The sequence below is a fragment of the Grampus griseus genome, assembly GCF_964374135.1.
Source record: "Grampus griseus genome assembly, chromosome: 1".
NCBI lineage: Eukaryota > Metazoa > Chordata > Mammalia > Artiodactyla > Delphinidae > Grampus > Grampus griseus.
In genome coordinates, this window is record NC_139017.1 from 171,764,468 (window position 1) to 171,785,408 (window position 20,941).

At 47.1% G+C, this 20,941-nt stretch overlaps 1 protein-coding gene across 1 annotated transcript in view; it reads right to left on the bottom strand.

Moving 5' to 3' along the window:
- The window catches only part of FHAD1 (forkhead associated phosphopeptide binding domain 1), a gene marked incomplete at both ends in the record, with an annotated part of 131,510 nt that extends 130,940 nt beyond the window's left edge, over nucleotides 1–570 (bottom strand). The window contains one exon of the mRNA XM_082661988.1: nucleotides 478–570. Within this exon, the coding sequence (XP_082518114.1) occupies nucleotides 478–570 (93 nt within the window). The remainder of the gene's footprint in view (nucleotides 1–477) is intronic.
- Between the last annotated feature and the right edge of the window lie 20,371 nt (nucleotides 571–20,941).

Here is a 20,941-nt window from a genome sequence, read left to right on the forward strand (position 1 = left end):
AATGAAATGAGAGAGCGCTGAGGCCACGCCCGGGGCTTACCCTGATTTACTACTTGGAGGTGTGAGGGCGGGGGACGGCTCCGAGGGGCCCACAGTCTCCAGAAGCGCTGGAAAGGGCGAGAGGCCATTGCTCAAGCTGGGCACTTCAGGTGGCCGTGGCTGCCAGACGCGGAGCAGGTGAAGGTCAAGCATCAGCTCTACGCCCACCTTCCAACCCGCGCCATCAGGGTGGGACACTGCAGACACAGTCAGCAAAGGACAGAGGGCCCATCGCACTTTGCACTGTGCTCATTCGCACCACATGTGCCAGGGAGACCCAGCACATGCGGGGACTGGTTATAGGTGGCACACCGAGGAAGGCTGGGACTGTTAGCCAGAGGCTGTGCTTTAGAAGAGATTGGAGTCCACAGAACAGTAAGGACTTTTGGTGGCGTGAGGGGTAGGGAGGGTCGGGGACTGGGTAGGAAGAGGTCTTACCTCTAAAACAAGGTCTGAATCTTCATGCTTTCCAATCGTAGTGCTTTTATTCAGGACAAAGAAGCCTTCTGCGCTCTTTAGATAGGCCCTCATACTCTCTGCTTCCCCTATAAAAGGTTTACAGAAGACAATTCTGTTAGAAAAATACAGTCCTCTAATTATTCAATATCATATTTAGAATGAATGGAATACACCATAATGTCCACAGGAGAAGTCAGCAGAGGTAGGAGTGGGTAGCTGGAGTTAACAGTGATCACAATTAGAATTCCTCACAATTTTAAGACTGTCCTTTTAACAGTGATATCCGGCATAGATGAGCTTGGTTCTGATCACAAGAGGACATCCTTTATGCAACTCAGAGCACAAACAAGCAATAGCAAAAAAAAAAAAACCCAAACAAATCTGAATTCCACTGATAACCGCTCTCCACCTCCCATTAAGCTTAGTTTGGGGTTAGTTATCTGACAGAATCAAGCGCTCAGTGTTACTAACCCACCACTTCCCAGCTCTGTGACTCTGGGTGAGTTACTTATTCTCTCTCTATGCCTCTGTTTCCTCATCTGTAAAATGGGGCTAACAATACTCTGTACCCCAAAGAGTTTTGTGAGGATTAAGTGTGAAGCATCTAGAATGGGGATTGCGACACTAAACCCCCTTTTGTCCTACTGTGATTATGACTGTTATTAATCTTGGGCTTCTGAACTTTGACTCAAGGAACCCCAACTTCTACAGAGCTTCTTAAAGTGCGAAAGAGTCAGTCATCAAGGAAATGGGCATTAGAAGATACTTTCTTTTTAAGTCACTGCATTCCTTCATATATTTAGGTTAAAAAAAAAGATTTCCAAAGACAAAATATCAAGATTATAGCTTGGCTGTACGGTCAAGACTCTGTACGTATCTTTTCCTGGCATTTTATTATGAAAATGTCAAACACACAGAAAAGTTGAAAGAAGAGGATGGTGAACTTCTATATAACCAACACCCAGATTCTACAATCGACATTTTGCTATATTTGCTTTATCACATATTTACCCATCTATACCTTTTATATTTTAATGCATTTCAAAGTAAATCCTATACATGTTTTTAAAATTTATTTATTTATTTATTTTTGGCTCTGTTGGGTCTTCGTTTCTGTGCGAGGGCTTTCTCTAGTTGCGGCAAGCGGGGGCCCCTCTTCATCGCGGTGCGCGGGCCTCTCACTATTGCGGCCTCTCTTGTTGCGGAGCACAGGCTCCAGACACGCAGGCTCAGTAGTTGTGGCTCACGGGCCTAGTTGCTCCACAGCATGTGGGATCTTCCCAGACCAGGGCTCAAACCTGTGTCCCCTGCATTAGCAGGCAGATTCTCAACCACTGCGCCACCGGGGAAGCCCTATACATGTTTTTTAAAACATAAAAATTTCAGTGACTTCAGTAGGTTCCAAGACGTTGATGATAATTCACATGGTATTTGAATCCTGATCCATCTCAATGCCATGTCAAAGGAAGTTTCTTTTCTTTTTTTTCCTTTTTTTTTTTTTTTTTTTTGTGGCTGTGTTGGGTCTTCATTGCTGCATGCGGGCTTTCTCTAGTTGCGGCGAGCAGAGGCTACTCTTCCTCACAGTGCGCAGGCTTCTCATTGTGGTGGCTTCTCCTGTCGTGGAGCATGGGCTCTAGGTGTGCAGGCTTCAGTAGTTGCAGCACGTGGGCTCAGTAGTTGCGGCACGCGGGCCCTAGGGTGTGTGGGCTTCAGTCGTTGTGGCTCGTGGGCTCTAGAGTGCAGGCTCAGTAGTTGTGGCACACTGGCTTAGTTGTTCCGAGGCATGTGGGATCTTCCTGGACCAGGGCTCGAACCCCTGTCCCCTGCATTGGTAGGCGGATTCTTAACCACTGAGCCACCAGGGAAGTCCCCAAGTCTCTTTCAACTGAAAGGTCACTGAAGTGTGAAGTTGTTAGACTGTGGATAAAAACAAAAATCATCTAGGTGTGACTGTAGAGGGTCTCCGGTCTGGCTCTGCTTTCCATCAACATTTCCATCATCATTTCATCACTGAATCCCTACTAAGTGCCAGGCACTGGGCTATCCTTTTACACACATGGCCTCTTTTCATCCTCAGAACAACCCTGCGAGGTAGGTGTCAGGATTGTCCCGCTTTACAAATGAGGAAACTGAGACTCAGAGAAGTTAAGGTCACACAATAGTAAGTGTGTGACAACTCTGGGCCTTTGCATGTAACCAGTGTACAAACCTCCATTGCTGCTGGTGGGGCAGAGTAGGGGTGGGGGAATTGCACTGTCTGCTGACACTTGGGACATGTAATAAAAGAAAGTCCTTGAAACCAGCATTCTATCCTCTGAAAGGAAGATGAGACCCTACCTCAGGGTAAGAGAAATAAAAATAAGCAGGATAGTTTATATTTGTAAACTTTGAGGCCTGTGGATGTCCCACAAATATTGATGCTTTTGGGCTTCCCTGGTGGCGCAGTGGTTGAGAGTCCACCTGCCGATGCAGGGGACACGGGTTCGTGCCCCGGTCCAGGAAGATCCCACATGCCGCGGAGTGGCTGGGCCCGTGAGCCATGGCCGCTGAGCCTGTGCATCCGGAGCCTGTGCTCCACAACGGGAGAGGCCACAACAGTGAGAGGCCTGCGTACAGCAAAAAAAAAAAAAAAAAAAAAAAAAAAAAAAAATATATATATATATATATATATATATATGCTTTCATATAATGAGAAATAAATTTTATTAAGTTCGCTGTCATGTATATAGGGGAAAAGACATTTCCTCTTCCCAAAGACCCATGCTCTGTTGCCCTCAGTTATTAATTTTCAATTGCAGAGAACCATGTTATCAAGCAACACATTCAAGTCGAATTAATCTAAAATGTAAACTTTCAAGAAATGTCTCTTCTGCAGGAAAACCACAGGAAACGCCGCTCATCTAAAACTTAAACTTGGATCATGCGCATATTTGTGCTTTAGCTCTCACCCCAGACGTCCCCAAGGCTGGGGTCTTCTCTCTGCTCAGACGTCCCCCCTTGGGGCAACCACCTGACCACTCTGGCTAAAGGCACCCTCAGTCATGTTATTCCCCTGCTGGTTTTCCCCTGCTGTGTTTCCTTCCTTGTACTTATCATTCTCTGACATGTTCTGTTCCTTTATTTAGTTATGCTTGCTGTTTGTTTCTCTTTCACTAAGATATATGTTCCTGGAAAACCAGAACTGTGTTCATTTTGTTAAGAAGCGATTCTTCATGGGTATTTTGTGTTTGTACCCATCTTCAGAGCAAAGGCATTGAAAGATTTTGTCTTGCACTAACTTTCCGAGAATGCTTGTATGGCAAACAGCCTGGGAGGATATAGGTAATGTTTATAATAAAGATAACGGCTCCTTCTGGGGCAAAAGTTGGGCAGGTTTGCTAGCAGCCCCTTTCAAAGATTGCAGTTTCCTAAGTTTGGAGTTCCTTACCTGGCACACAGACCCACTGTGGGCACAGCATCCACACTGGCTGTTCTGCACCACCCCGAGGGACTTTCCGGGCAACAGAAACCAATGTGCATATGCAGCTCTGGCTGCCTGTTATGTCGGCTGTGCTGTGAGTAATAAAGTTCTTTGTTTCTGGCCCAGGAGTCTCTTGTCTTCTGCCAGGAACTATAAGCTGGGCAGGCTCTTACTAACTTTCAAACAGGGTAAAACGTCAGACCCTTTGCAGTTCCTGTCAGTTCTGTGCATTACCCCTTCTCCAGGGTAGGGGGCGGTGGGGGGGGCAGCACCTGACACATAGTAGGTGCTTGGTAAACACTTGCTGAGTGAATGAAAATACAAACAGACACCTCAAAGCAAGTCAGTACAGCCAGCTGGCTAGGAAGCTTTGATAGTAACCACCTTTCATTTTTCCTGTCAGTATATATCTTAGATGACTCCTTGGAAAACCTAAATTCTCTCTCTTTAGCTTTTGGATTGGACAATATTTCTCCACCTTAATTTTGCCCTGTGCATCGCCTCCTTGCCTGAAAACACTGTAAAAGTAATTTGAATGTGTTTAGCTCTGTGAACTCGTTCTTACTCAGTGCCATGGAGCACCAGCCACGGTAAAGAGCAAGAGCTTCAATCATCTGCATCCCCCCTGACCACTTTGGATGGCTCAGAATTGGGATATAGGAGCGAACTTTCTTTTGAGGTTTACAGTGGCCTCAAAGTTCCTTAAAGAAGGAGAGTTCAGGTAAGGGGCGGGGTGTGTGTGTGTGTGTGTGTCTCTGACCATTGGGTGGGTGTTGTCCATAAATCAGGGGAAACTGGGGTTCCTCTCTTAATCCCAGCTATACCCACAGGACATCCAAGAGCTGGTGCCCAGGAGAGGCCTAAAGCTCCCGTGCCGGCTACCTTGGGGGGCGAGGTAGGGGCTGCACTTAGGAAGGAACGGCTGGTATTGGGGCACCTTCTCTGGGGGTGCTCCTGGCGACCCGAGCCTGGATCAGAGAGTTCGGACTCGGGTGCGGCCGGGGTCCCCTGCCTACCCCAACGCCCTTGACTTCGCAGGGCTGGCCTCCTCCGGCCCAGGTTTCCGCCCGCCGCCTCCTCGCGCGCCGCTCTCACCTGGCCAGAGGAAGAAGCCCACGCCTCGTCCTCCGCCGAGAGCCCTGACCGCTCGGGAGGCGCCGGGCCCGCTCTGGGCGAGGCCGCCGGGCCGCACTCTCGCGGAGTCTCCAGCCGGCGGCCCACAGCCCGCGAGCGCCGGCCCGGCCTGTGTACGCGCGTCGCCACGGCAACGCCACCCAGCCGGCCGTGCTGGTGAGGGGCGTGGCGTGCGCGGCGCCAGAGGACGAGGGGCGGTGCGCTGGGAGCACCCGGCCAATTACAGCCCGCTGCAGCGCTGCGAGCCCTCCCCGACCTGCCGCGTAGAGGTCCCCGGCCCCGTTTCAAGGATGGGGAAACGGGTTCAGTGTTCACATAAGTAGCCCAAAGTTTTACAGCGGGGAAGGAGCAGACTCAAGAATCCTTCCTACTGACCTTAGCTCTAGACTAGGTGCGTTGAGGAGGGGGTGGTCAGGCGTGGGAGGGTAATGGAGCTGAACCACGAGAAGCTTGGAGGTTAGTATCCCCGTCCCACCCGAATCTCTAGTTCTCTCTGTTGTGGAGGAGAAAATAGAGTAAGCTGGGGGGACCATCACTTCTGGGGGTGGGGGTGGAGATGGGAGATGGGTGGGGTGGAAGGAACAATTTTGAAAGAATGAAAGATTCTTCCACGTGCTAGGGAAAGGGTATTTACAAGCCCATAAACTTACTGTTTCTGTCCTTCCCTGTCAAAACTCACGTTTATTCATTCATGTGTTCTTTACTTCTACAAACATCACCTGAGTCCCTACAAGTGTCAGACGGTGGCCCCAGTGTTGACCTGGATCAGATCCTTAAGAAGCCCCCCCCGCACCCGCCATGGGCACGGGACTGGGGGGAAGGAGCGTGTGGAGAAGACATGCAAATCCCAACTATCTCCCCTCACCCCATGTCACCTTTTTCAGATCAACCCTTTTGGTGTGGGAGCAGCACAGCCCCGCTGACTACCTACAGAATGCCTCATTTCCCTGGCAGGAAATGATTGACAAGGTGCCCCAAGACAAACTCAAAATATTCATTTAAGAAAGATGAAAGATGGCAGACTCCACTCTAGTCAATTAGAAGAAGATATAAGAGAGAAAAATCATGGAAATCGATATGGGATGGAATATATGGTAAAGATGCTCCCACATGACTAGAGGCTCTTAGAAATGCACATTCCCTGGCACAGACCTCAGAGATTCTGATTAAGCAGCTCTGGAGCATGGTCCAGGAATGAATTTGTTGCATTCTTGCAAATTCCTTGTTAAAACCTTGGCAAAACCTCAGGATTTATTCAACCCCGCAGTTGAATCGCAGAGCCCTCCCAGAACTTGTCCCTAGAAATCTCTTCCAGGCCCTCAGTCTGCCTGGAAGGTTCTGCCTGGGTTAGTTTCCTTCGACCAGAAAGACCCTAGGAAAGTATGAGGAGTGACCACAGAGGCTGGGGCCCTGAGTGGTAACTTCAGATGAACAGAGAGGGTCAGGCTCAACTCTCCAGGCACATTTCTGCCTCAGGGCCTTTGCAGTTACTGTTTCTTCTCCCTACCAGGCACTTCCCCCAGGGATCTCCTTCAGCTCCTTTAGATTTTTACTCAAATATCACTCTATTTAAAATGGTCTTGGAATTCCCTGGCGGTCCAGTGGTTAGGACTCGGTGCTTTCACTGCCCGGTTCGATCCCTGGTCCATCCTGCAAGCCCCATGACGCCACCAAAAAAACCAAAAAAACATGAATAACAAAACAAACACCTCATGCTATTGCTCTTCCCTTCATCTTACCACTCCTCTAACGTGCTATTTATTTAGTTTCCTTATCTTATTTGTTGTCAGTCTCCCCACTCCCAACACCCCCCTGCCCTCCAACTTAAGCTCCATGAGGGCAGGGATTTATTTTCTCTTTTGTTCACTACTGTATCACCAGTACCTAGAACAGTGCCTGTATGAATGAATGAGTGAATGAACAGGGGCAGCCCTTGCCACCCGCCCACAGCCTTGCCTCCTACCTCTTGAGCTGCTGAGCTGAACTGTCCTTACCCCAGGACCTAGGCTTCTGTAGCCATGGCCCTCCCCAGCCCCACCCCCATCTCCATGCTTGTCTTCAGTGTCATCAACGTGAGCACAGAACACAACCCTGCTCACTGCCAGCCAGACCCTACGGAGCCCATCCAGGCCAGCCTGGAGCCGGAGCAGCCCACGGCCCCCTGATAGGCTTGGGAGAGCATATTTGCCATTAGTCCATCTCTCAATGATGAAATACAAAACAGAGAACAAAGCTGACATTCAGACTCCCTGGAGCAGAAATTGCCAACTCTTGATTGTATCCTGCCGCTCCCCACAGGTTGGCACAGTCATCTCAGAGGGTGTGTGAAAGTCTTAAAACCCAGTTCCATGTCATCCACTTAAATTTCAAAAACAGAAAATAAAATACCCCAATAACTCATGGCTTTATAATAGCATGTCCTGGGCTGAGTGAGAGTTGTACTTTGCAATGATGGGGTGTTAAAAATACTGCACCTGGGGAATTCCCTGGCAGTCCACTGGTTAGGACTTGGTGCTTTCACTGCCGTGGCCCGGGTTCAATCCCTGGTGGGGGAATTAAGATCCCGCAAGCCACACGGCATGGCCAAAAAAAAAAAAAAGAGGTTTCTAGATTATATGGGCTCCTTGGTGATGCCTGTAATCAATCAGTCTTATTGAGCTCTGGGTGGCTACAAGGCTGTACTGTATCTCCATCAGCATCAGAATGCTGGTGTCTGAAAGGCCTGAGTTCAGGTCCCAGCTTCGTCGTTCCCAGCTGTCCTCATAATACTGGAGTGAGTGATGTTAACTCTGGGCTTTCCACCTGCAGGGCACTGTCTCAGTCCTTCCTGTGGATCATCTCATTTAATCCTCACCATAACCTGGGGCAGTAGGTGTGTGTGAAACACCTGGAACAGTGAGCTCAGCAGAGAAGCACTCAAAAATGTCGTGATGGGTATTATTTCTATCAAATCACTCCCACTTGAACAGGAAAATAAGGCTCAAGAGACATGGAGGTATGTGCCCAAGGTGGCACAGCCAGAAAAAGATTTGAATCTAGATGACTGTGATGGGAAGGTATTTTCCCCCGGGGACTACAGGTGACAGGTGTCACAGCCACGAGACACCCATGCTCACCACCTGCTTTCCCTCAGCCCTGAACCATCTGGGCTTCCGGCTGTCCTGAAGTTTCGGCAGTGCCCGCAGCAAGAGGGGAAGGGGGCTGAGGCCAGGAGGGGGTAGCTGGGGCTCGCCACGGACCTCTCCTGCCACCCACTGGGCTTCTTCCCTGCAGGACCTCTGCCCCATAAAATCTCATTCGGCCGCATACCTTCCCTGGGCTGTCCTCGACTGGGAGAGCCCATCCACTGTGCCCCCTCCCCAGACCTGCTTGTTGTCTCCTGCATTCCAACAAGAAATGAATGCTGGCCTCTGGCCCGGAAGAGGTAGGGAGCTTGCCCAGCCTTTAAGGGGTAAGAGAGAGCCAGGGAAAGAGCTGGAACAGGAGAAAGGGAGAGTAAAAGAGAGAGTGCTCGAAGAGCAGGAAGTAGCTAAGCTGTTGAGTAGGGTGACAGATGAGAGAGCAAAGGGCCACTAGAGGCTCCATAGCCCATTAATAACCTGACCCTATGGGCTAAGGAAATGCAGGTTTTTATACACACACACACACACACACACACAGGTTCACAAAAATAAATTCAAACCACAAAATAACAGCTGGTAACTGAGGACTTCTGCAGCTGTGCTCACCCGCTTCCCCTGTCAGAAAATGAGAAGACACCCAGGTTTTTTCTCAGATAGAGACAAGGCTGGTTGGGACATTCATCTCTTGCAAACCAAAGCTTTGCCAGGGGGATTCCCTGGTGGCACAGTGGTTGACAATCTGCCTGCCAATGCAGGGGACGCAGGGGACGCGGGTTTGAGCCCTGGTCTGGGAGGATCCCACATGCCGCGGAGCAACTGGGCCCGTGAGCCATGGCCGCTGAGCCTGCGCGTCTGGAGCCTGTGCTCCGCAACGGGTGAGGCCGTGATAGTGAGAGGCCCGCGCACCGAGATGAAGAGTGGCCCCCGCTTGCCACAATTGGAGAGAGCCCTCGCACAGAAACGAAGACCCAACACAGCCAAAAATAAATAATTAATTAAAAAAATTAAAACAAAACCAAAAAGCCACTCTCTCTAAAAAAAGAAAAAGAAAAAAGAAAAAAAGCTTTTCCAGGGAGGCCAGTCTGTATGTTCTGTTTGAAAACTGCGGATGAAGGGTGCTGATCCCACCTCTGATGGGCCTGGTTTTGTTTGTTTGTTTGTTTTATTCTGTCTGTACCTCACTTCTCTCACCTGTAAAATGGAGGTAATAACAGCATTGACTGTAAAGATCAAATGGGTTAATATGTGTGAAGTACTAAACTGTGCCTGATACCACAGACTCCTTCTGTGCATGTCCGCATTGCTGTCTGTCTGTCTGTTTGTTTTTGTTGTTTTCTTGATGATGTGGGAGGACAGCACCATCTCAACCCGATCACAAACATCCTGGGGAGAACTTTGATTTACATCGTCTCAGTCCCAACCCAGAGCAAACTTGACCTCTGAACACTCGCCTATCATCTTGCTTGTTGCCCAGGGACCTTTCTGGGTGTGGGTGTCAGAGGCAGGCTGAGCTCCTCCCCTGATCACTGCTAGAGGGGTTCTGAGAATCCAGCTGGTCTCTGTGGGTTGGCACTTGCAGGACAACTCTGTATATTCGACTCCCAGGCATCCAGGCAAGTCAACCTCCACTACTTTTTTTTTTTGAGATTAACAATGAACCATTATGAATGAGGTTAACCAAACTAGCTAATATTTATTGAGGCTTGTTAGGTACCAGCCGCTATGCCATACACTGTTTTATTTAATTCTTAGCCCAACCCATTTTACAGAAGCGGGCTCAGAAAAGTCACGTAACTTGCCCAGTTACAAATCTTGTAAGTGATAGGTCCAAGATTCGAACCCTAGCTGTTTGACTCCAGCATACTGTCTTTTTTGTAAACTTTTGTTTTCAAAACATAATATACATCTCGAAAAGAGCACAAATGATAAGTGTACGCTTGAAGAGTTTTCACAAAGTGTATGCACCCACCCTAACCAGAACCCAGATCAAGAAGCAGAACACCACCCCCCGCCCCCGCCCCTCCAAGAAGTCTCCCTGTGCTCCCTTCTGGTTACCCCCTCCCGCTTGTCTGACTTCCAATCATAGACTAGTTCTGCTTGCTTTTGAACTTCATGTAAATGGAATCTTACAGATTCCATTTGCTGCCTGGTTTCTTTCACTCAACTATGTGAGATTCGACCACGTTGTCTGATGTAGCTGTGGTTCATTCATTCTCACTGCTGCGTTGCATTACACTCTGTTATCTATTCCTGCAGAACAAATTATGGCAAACTTAACGGCTCCAAAAAACACACACTTATGTCACAGTTTCTGTGGGTCAGGAATCCAGGCACTGCTTAACTGGGTTCTCTGCTCAGGGTCTCTCCCAGGCTGCAATCAGGGAGGTGGCCAGGGCTGGGGTCTCATCTGAGGCTCAGCTGGGGAAGGATCCACTTTCCAGTTCATGTGGTGGTTGGCAGGATACAGTTCCCTGCGGGATGTTAGTTAGTCTGAGGGCCTCACCTCCTTGCTGGCCGTTAGCCAGAGATCCTGCACTGTTTCTTGCCATGTGGGCCTCTCCATAAGGTGGCTTGCTTCATCAAAGCCAGTGAGAGTCCATAGAGAGAGTCTCCAGGCAAGGTGGAAGTTACTATCTTCTGTCACATAATCACAGAAATGACATCCCCACCACCTTTGCAGCATCTGATTAGAAATACAGTACAGTCTCAAGGGGAGGGGACACAGAGGTGTGAACACCAGGGATAATTGGGGGCTATTGTGTATACCTTTTGGTATGCACATGTGCACATATCTCTTGGGTATATATCTAGGAGTAGAATTTCTGGGTCACACATATGTCCGGCTTTACGAGATTCTGCCAAACATTTTTCCCAAGTGCAGGTACCCTCTACACTTCCTCAGCAGGCTATGAGCTTCCCAGTTAAAGCACATGCTTTAAATACACTCCTCCCCTCTCTCCTTACAGAAGGGGTGTTTGAGCTGGGGCTCTTTGGGACGCCAGGTCCTAATTCTGGCCCCATGTCAGAATCACTGAATTCCCGGGCCGCTATTTGAGGGCTCAGATACAAACTGGAAGGTCCACTCCACGAGGCGAGGATCCCTGTATCCTTGGTGCCCAGAGCAGTACCTGGCAGGTAGCTGGCACTCAATAAATGTTTTTTTGATTAAGGGAATGAGTTTAGGAACTATTGTTCAGAGATGGGCCCCAGGGCGGGTATAAACTGCTTAAATGGGAAGGAAACTTTGTTGTGTCTGAGGCTGTGTGCGTTTTTCTGGGAAGAGGGCCCAGAGCCTCAACCAGATATGTCCCCAACCAAGGTTAAGGGCCGCTGTGATTGGATACTGTAGGGCGCGGTCAGCTAACTGCCACGCAGCAGGAAGCTGAAGTAAGCTGAATCATCCTTCCTGTGGCCACTGCGCTTGCGCTAAGTATACTAATGAGGTTTTAAAGTAGCGACCTATCCGATGCTGGCTCACAAGTCGCACCATCAGCGAAAGCCAATCACAGAGCGACACATGTTCTTAATCCCTATATAAGCAGACTGCTATAGGATTGCGGGGTCTTCCTTCCATCTTTTCTTTAACCAAGCTGTGCTCCAATAAAGTGTGATACGAGAAGAATCTTGCGTGTGGCGACTCGTCATTCTGCTGGTCGGAGGCGGCTTGCCGCAGGATACTGTCCGGCTTAGGTATTTTATCACATGAAGAAAGAACTGGTCCCGGGGTAGGAGGCATGGGAACTGTGGACAAGGTCCCACGGTCCTTAGAAGTAAAAAGCGAGACAGTGCTTGCCTGGGGTGGCCCATAAACTGACACCTTGCTTGTTTTGACCTTTGACCCATGGTAGCTCTTTTGCTACATCTAGCAAATGGCCTCCTGGGACCCTCCCTGTGTCTGTCTGCTGAGCAGAAAATTCCAGAAGGCCTCGGTGCCCTGAGTTTCCATCAGTGGCAAGTCAACATGAGCCCTAGCTTTTGAAAAACCCTTTCAATCAATAGAACGCCTTCCAGTTTATCTGGTTTGAGATGACCTCATCCTTTGTCACCTTCTCTCTTGTTTTCTGGAGGGTTCTCAGCGTCTTGCTGCTGTCTGCATTCTTTTCTCATGTGAACAGTGCACCTATTTTGGGCATTTTGTCGTTGTTGTTTTGGGTCATTCCCGTCACACATTTTTTATATTCCTTTCCAGTCAGATCAACCTCACGCCTCTCTAGACATTGCTTCTCAGGTTTCCTCTGAATCATTTCGTTTGGTCTAAATCTGTCCAGTTTTTCCTCCTTCCTCACTGCACTCCACAGAGACCCTCTCTTTTCCCCGGAACAACTGTTCTTTTCTTTCTAATCCCTTACCCACATCCTCATCTTTCACCATGTTTTCTGACTTCTCCTAAGAACTGATTGTTTTTTGAAACTTAAGCCTCAAATATCATCCCTTCTAATCTGGGTCTGAATTTGGATCACGGTCAAGAAGCAGGGGAGACAGGAATGTTGCTGGGTAATTAGGATCCTCAGCAGAAGGGCTGAGTGTTCATTGGGGGGTCAGAGGGGCCTGGGAATGGAGGGAGAGGTATCTTCTTCTGCCTTGGGTAGGGCTTAGGGTGGGGTTGTCAGGAAAGGCGCTAAGAAAAAAGGAACCATTTGACTTGAGTTTTGAAAGATGAGTAGGATTTCAGGAGGTAGAGCAGGGAGAGAAGAGTATGGTACAAGGAAGGAGCAGTGGGAATGGAGGCTAGAAGATGAGAAATAAGAGAAGCTAGGTACAGTAGTACAGAAGGAGAGGGGTGGCCAGGTGCTGAGATTGCAAACTGAAGGTCCATGGTCAGCCCTCAGATATGTTTGTCTGGCTTTCCCAGTGTGTTAAAAGACTGTTAATTAGTTGCTGAAGGGATAGGCCTCTTTCTGTGGAGTGACAGAGAAGCCTATTCAAATTGTCTTCAGCATGAATGCAAATTCACCGATTACCAAAAATGAAAGGTCTAGAGGGAACCTCTGGGTTCAGGCTCAGATGATTTCATGAGGCCTTGGCCTCTCTCCAGCTATCAGGGATTCTTTTGACCATGTGGATCCAACCTTAGACAGAATCTCTGTATAATGGTCACTAAAAGGCTGCCAAAGCTCCAGCCCTTACATCTTCTCAGCTTTGAATTCCATAGGGAAGGATAAGAGTCTTTTTCCTAAGCTTCCCCCAATGGCCTCACTGCTTCTCATTTTCTCTGGGTGGGTCACAGGCCCATTCCTGAGCCGATTATTGTGGCCCAGGAGACTGCTCTGCTGTGATTGGCTGAGCTTGAGCCACATGCCCATCCCTGCAGCCAGAGGTGGAATCAACACCGTCTCTGAGAAACTGGACTGAGACTAGGAGAAAGGTGTTGTTCCCAAAGGGGAATCGTAACACCATAATATTTTAGAAGAGAGGTGAATTGTTATTAGGTGACAAAAACCAGATGTCTACCACAGTAGCCGACATGTACAGATCATTAACATCTGGATTTATGCCTTTTTTTTTTTGGAAAATGGGAATATCTGGCAATACCTGGACTCTCTTCTTGTATATAGATCAACAGTCTGCTGGGGCTGAGAAGAGGCTCCCTCCTTAGATACAGCCTATGTTCTGCCTGCCCAGTGCACTGCTCACATTTCCTCTCTGGCTCCTGGAAGCACTTGAATTTTTACTGCCAGCATAATTTGATTCTGTAAATAAATCTGTTTTTCCCACCAGAATGGAAGAGCCAAAAGTACAGGGGTCAGATAGCTCTCCTGTGCTCCCACAAGCTCCTGAGGACAAATGCCTGGCCAGTTTTTTTTTTTTTTTTTTTTTTTGGCGGTACCCGGGCCTCTCACTGTTGTGGCCTCTCCCGTTGCGGAGCAACAGGCTCCGGACGCGCAGGCTCAGCGGCCATGGCTCACGGGCCCAGCCGCTCCGCGGCATGTGGGATCTTCCCGGACCGGGGCACGAACCCGTGTCCCCTGCATCGGCAGGCGGACTCTCAACCACTGCGCCACCAGGGAAGCCCGTCTGGCCATTTTTGATAGTCTCATTCCTTGATCATTTTAAAAACCTTCTTTAAAAAAAATATTGAATACATAGTGATTTTAGAATCTGTTATCTGATAATTCCAACATCTGAAGTCTTTGGGTGGGAGTGGCGGGGGGGGGGGTGTCTCAATGTCTTGTTTGTTGTTTCTGCTTACTCTGGCTCATACTGACTTATTGCTTGGATGTTTAGTAATTTGACTGTGATCTCATTTTGATTGAACTTAATCTGTGGGAATCCTGAGGGGTCTGATTCCTGGCTGCTTTTCTCTCGGAAATCTTTTCTGTTTGTTTCAGCTGGATGCCGGGGATGCTAATAACCTCTGAACACTGACATTTATTTCCTCAGCTTGGAGTTTTCCCACTGAATACATGGAGTATAAACTTGAGCCCCAGCCCCACGTGTTTACAAACCTTCAGGGTGGTCATCATCATCATCATTATTGTGGCCATTATTAGTTTTCCTCTCCAGAGCCACATTGAAAACTACAGGTTTTCATAGGCTCCCCTTTCTGAAAGTCCAGAAAAAAAATTTTTTTAAGCCCTCCTCTTGCCAGGGTGTAGAGCATCTTTGAGGGTGCCAGCTTAATACAGGCATCTTAGACTCGGTTAGCTCACTTTGCAAAGGCCCAGGGCTTAATCTCCCGTTTCCTGCACTTATGGCTTCCTCATTTGCGTATGTAATGCCTTCCTCATTTGCTTACGCTTTGGTTGTAGCTCACTCTGTTTGTGTTGTGTGTCTGTATGTTCTTTTGAGATTGCCTACATAAAAATTGTTTTTTATTATGGGATTTTGGAAACATACACAAAACTAGAGAAGAGTGCAATTAACTCCATGTATTCATCCAGCTTCAACATTTTCCCAATGTTCTTTCCTTCTTTTTTCTTCCTTTTTGAGTTTTTTTCTAGGTTAATTTGGAGCAAGTTGTGTCATTTCACCCATAAAGACATCCTAACTGAAAGGACTTTTTTTTCTTTACTTTATCCCTGCCTTGACATTATCACAGCTAAAAATACTTACAATCGTTCCTGAATACCATCTAATATTCAGTCCATGCTCACATTTCCTTGATTCTCTCAGAGATATCTTTTTTACTGTTGGTTTCCAGACAAGGTCCACACATCACATTGGGCTGTTATGTCTCTGAAATGTCTTTAATTCTGTAACAGCAACTCCCCGCCCCTGACCTTTTTTATCCCCCAGCCACCAATTTGTTGGAGAAACTGGGTCTTTTGTCCTGTAGAACATTCACATCCTGGATGTGGCTGATCACTTCTTCTTGGTTTCAGTTCACTTGTTCCTCTTTTCCCCATGTTTCCTGTAAACTAATAGTTAGATCGAGAGGTCTGAGGAGATCAAAGTCTTTTTGTTGTCCGGACGCCTTCGTAGGCGGTACTGTGTGATCCGTCCTGCGTCGCACAGTGAGCACATAATGTCTGGTCATCCCGTTTTTAACGATATTGAGATTGAACAGTAGGTCCAGTGCTGACAGACTGAGCCATCCATTACAAAGTCCCCAACAGCTTTTTTTCCCCCAATAATTAACATTTTTAATTTTTAATTATGGTAAAATATACATAACATTTACCATCTTAACCATTTAAAAGTATACAGTTCACTAATGTTAAGGATATCCACATTGTTGTTTAACCAACCTCCAAAAACTTTTCATCGTGTAAAACTGAAACTCTGTACCCCTTAAACAACTACTCTCCATTCTCCCCTTACCCCAGCCCCTGGCAACCACCCATCTATTTTCTACTTCTATGAATCTGGCTACGCTAGGGACCTCATATAAGTGGAATCATACAGTATTTGTCTTTTTTTGTGACCGGCTTATTTCACTGAACATAATATCCTCAAGGTTCATCCATGTTGTAGCATGTGTCAGAATTTCCTTCCTTTTTAAGGCTGAATAATATTTCATTGTGTGTATATACCTTGTCTTATCGATTCATTTGTAAGTGGGCACTTGAGCTCATCCATCAACTTTTTGCCTAATAGCTTTAGCAACCTTTGAGGATCATTGCCTGGATCTGTATTTCTTGTGGGGTCGCAGAGTTGTGATTTTTTTTTTGATTGTTATTCCTTTGGTCATTATTAGCTAGAATCCTTCATCAACCATTTTTGTTTATCATAAAATACAGTTGGTTCAGGAAAGGCAGAATAAAAGATTGGTTCTTTCCTTCTATGTGTCAGTATTCAAAGAAGCAGCTGCCAAAGTGACCAGGGAGTTTTAAAAAATATCATTAGGGGGCTTCCCTGGTGGCGCAGTGGTTGCGAGTCCGCCTGCCGATGCAGGGGACACGGGTTCGTGCCCCGGTCCGGGAAGATCCCACATGCCGCGGAGCGGCTGCTCCCATGAGCCATGGCCGCTGAGCCATGTGCTCCGCAACGGGAGAGGCCACAGCAGTGAGAGGCCCGCGTACCGCAAAAAAAAAAAAAAAAAAAAAAAAATCATTAGAAGTCTTCGATTTAAACAGTGTAGATGTGTTTTAATCCACTGAACTCATTATTTGGTTTGAGGCTCATACTATGTCACCTCAGGGGTTCATGCAGGTTGGCTCCTGCGTTTTTGTTTTTCCAGGTGGAAACTATGCAGTATTTAATTGTAACCACCTATGTTTGTATTGCATTGGTGTGGTCTTTAGACAAACAACTCTGCCTCTCAGTTTTCCTTCTCTGTACAAGGAAGTTGGACAAAATGAGCTCTAGCACGATTCCTATTCAAAACTCTCCCTTTTGTAGCATTTTCATTACATATAACATTATAGTTTAGTCATTTGATTCTTCCAGTCCTGTGACTGAATGCAGTTACCAAAATCTTCCTTTTACAAACATGAAAATGGCCACCCAGCTGATACTGTTTTTTTTCTACTTCTCCATACTGCATTTCCCCCCAGTAGACTTAAAGCTGTAGCTCTCAGTTAGGGATATTTTGCCTCCCAGGGGACTTTTGACAATGTCTAGAGACATTTTTGATTGTCACACCTGGGAGGAGCTACTGGTGTCCAGTAGGTAGAGGCCAGGGATGCTGCTAAACATCTTACAGTGTACAGGACGCCCCCCCCCCTCACATAAATGCTCTCTGGCGCCAAATGTCATTAGTGCCAAAGCTGAGAAACCCTGACTTGAAGAAATCCATAGAGATAAAATCATATTGCTCTTACTTATATGTTTCAGTGAGAGGAAGTACATATAAAAATGTACACATCTGAGAATTCAGCTATACATGAAGCAGGATGATGAGATGGTCTGTTTTTAACCTACGCATAGAATTTAGTCATTTGATGTGCATCTCCTTACTGTTTCCCCTTCAATCTTATTTCTGGCTCCTATTCTGCCCCTTGAGACCTTTCTATTATTGGCCTGAGGGAAGATGAATGGACAATTTTTACTGCTTTCAGGTCAATGGAAAACTCTTAGGTCTTAAATTTATTTTTTTTTTTAAACTCGGGAAATAAACATCAAAATCAACTTTTATCGTAAATAGCAGTTAGATTTTTTTGGTCCCAATTCCTCTTTGCCATTTTAATTGATGGAGTGGATATTTTCAATAAACTTAGCACTACCTTTCAAATTATTGCTCTCTTCCGCTCACGGCATCTCCTGTGAGATGTGTATTCCTGAATCTTTCTCTCTGATGCTTTTGTGCTGATTTACAAGAACCCATTTGGTGCTAAAATGAATTTATCATTGGCAACTGCTAGAATGGTGTGTCCTTTCCTAATCAAAAAGTCAATCTGTGGGCTCATACTTTGAATCTGATTTTTAAAACAGACAACTAATTTGCCAGAAACAAAAAAAAATGCAGCTTTTATCTTTTTTGTGGTTGTTGTTCAGCTTTGAAAGAGGCAGCATGTAGATAAGGCAGGTACATTTATTTTTATTTTTGGCTGCATTGGGTCTTTTTTTGCTGTGCACTGGCTTTCTCTAGTTGCGGCGAGCGGGGGCTACTCTTCGTTGCGGTGCGCAGGCTTCTCATTGCGGTGGCTTCTCTTGTTGCGAAGCACGGGCTCTAGGCACATGGGCTTCAGTAGTTGTGGCACGCGGGCTCAGTAGTTGTGGCTCACGGGCTCTAGAGCACAGGCTCGGTAGTTGTGGCGCATGGGCTTAGTTGCTCAGCGGCATGTGAGATCTTCCCAGACCAGGGCTCGAGCCCATGTCCCCTGCATTGGCAGGCGGATTCTTAACCACTGCGCCACCAGGGAAGCACAGGCAGGTACATTTATTCACTTGTTTATATCAAATATTCACACAATTTCTCTTACCAACACATATATTCACAGCTTGTCAAGTTTTACCCAAAAAGTGAAGGAAAAAGCTTGCTCTTACATTATTATATGATTTTTCTCTCTTTTGTGTTTTGTTAAAGTAGATGCTGGTGATTTTTCTTGACTGGACATAATCATCAAGGATGCATTCTGAAATAAGTCATCTTGAGGATAAACACTAAGGATATTTTCTTGCGTTTAAAGTTCCCACGCACCTCCCAAATTTTATACAGTATTGAGCCTAGGTTATCTCTGAGATGCATGCTGTATTGTTTGACATTGGTTCTTTTTTCTGATAAGGAAGACCTATAGCCCAGAAGGGTTTTTGCCATAACTTTTGCTTCCCAAATTGTATTCTAGATCGTTTTGTTGTTGTTGTTGTTATTCACCCTCCATTAGTTCCAAGTATGCTTTTAAATAATCTAAAACTTCTCAAAATCAATTTGAGTTTGTAACTACTACTGACTCTTTTCTTTCCCACATTTTTTATATTACAATTAAATTCCAGGTTTTAATGCACAGAGTTGGGACTGGAGATAGAGAAAAGGAGAAAGGGAAGAGAAGTCTGTTTATATCATGCCATGGGGAATTTGATTTATAGTTCTGGATTGGGGAGGGATAGGAAAACAGTCTTTGTAAAAGACTGTTTCTTTAAAGGAAAATGGTAAGTACCACACTCAGACTGGTCTCCAAGGATGACTGTTTCCCACTTCTCTCTAATGGAACTGACACCGGGTGGCCAGGCTCTATGACGGGAATCCTCACCACCCAAGAGAATGGATTTTCCTTTGTCCAGGGCAGCGTTTTTTCAAACTCGGCCCCATTGACTGTGGGGTAGAGCAGTTCTTTGTTGTGGGGACTGTCCTATGCATTGGTGGCTGTTTAGCAGAATCCCTGCTCTCCTAGATGCCAGCAGCAGCTCCCCCTCCGGCCACTGTGACTTTGCCAAATGTCCCCTGGGGGGCAAAACCAATCCTGGTTGAGAACCACTGATCTGAGGTGAGAACATTCAGTTCTGGCGTTGCCTTGAATCCCTAACAGCGTCACTGCAAGTTGAGAACGTTTTGTCCCATGTTGCATCTGGGAGCTGGTCGGCTTGTATCAGCATGTCATCCACCTAACTGCCTTCCTGGAAAGTGCAGAGCTCCAGGGGTCTGATGACACACATGGCAGTCAGGCGGGTTGGCCCCGAGGAAACTCCTGTTGCCAGGGCTACGTTTTAAAGGTGTCTGGTGCACGTGTATGCATGTTCTCTCTAGCGGCTTTTCTGGAGAAATTTGCATCTGTGTATTGTGCGCTCGTATTTCCCTATCTTTCCCTCCCTCTCGGTCAGCTTGCTTCACAGTGTCCAAGGAGAGCAGGTTTCCTGACCACTACTCTCCTTCAGTTATTGGAGGATCTGAGCCTGATGTGCTGTGGCTCGCTGTCACGTACCATCCCATCTTCAGGCACTCTCGGACCTCGCTTCCTAGGCCAGCTGCATTGCTAAAAAGAAACCGGGGAATGGCTTTCTCCCGTCGGCTCAGCGTGAAAGGTGCTTCTGAATGGTCTGACGGTGCCTTGTGAACCACCACCCACACAGGTGGCAAGAACTTTGGAAAGCATCCACCCCTCTGCCATGAGGCTGTCATGAGGGGGTGCAGGCTTCCCATCAGAGGCACACGCTTCCCTGTCGGGGAGTGGACACAGGGAGGTCTGAGCTGGAGGTTCCAGGCGCCTGTGCCTGGCTCATCCTGGACCCATGAACTTGGTTCTACCCCGCTGCCCACCACCACCACTGTCAGGCGCTGGGCCATCTTAGTGGCTTGCCCTTACTGGTGATATGCGATCTGAATGCCACACAGCGAGAAAGCTAATGGACAACTTCATCAATGAGCTGTAGGACTTTGGACAACCCTTGTCTGCTCTGGGCCTGTTTCTCCCCCTGCAGAATATCAGATTTGGACCATCACCATACCCTGCAGGGTGTTCTGTGAAAGCTGACCCTGGAAGATGCTCTGTGGGGAAAAAGAGTTTCTGTGGCCAAATGGGTTTGGGAAATGCGACGTCATACAGCATCTGTTTGGAGATTCATAATGCGCACAGATATTTGAGAGATTTTCTGGAATTCTCTGCACCCAGATATCCATGTGGCTCACTCGTCACTTTTCTGCAACGTTATTTCCCTCGGAGACTTTTCCTGATCGCCCAGATCTGTGATCCCTTCTCATCTATCCTTTACCCTGCCTCATTTTTCTTCACAGCGCTTCTCATTTTCTGACATTGCATCCTATTTTTATTTATCGGTTTATTTTATGTCCCCCCTCCACCCAAAATGTGCCCTCTGTGTCAGCAGGGACTTGATCCATTTGTTTGCAGATTATTCCTAGCATGTGGCACATAGTAGGTGCTCAATAAAAATGTGTTGAATGAATAGACTT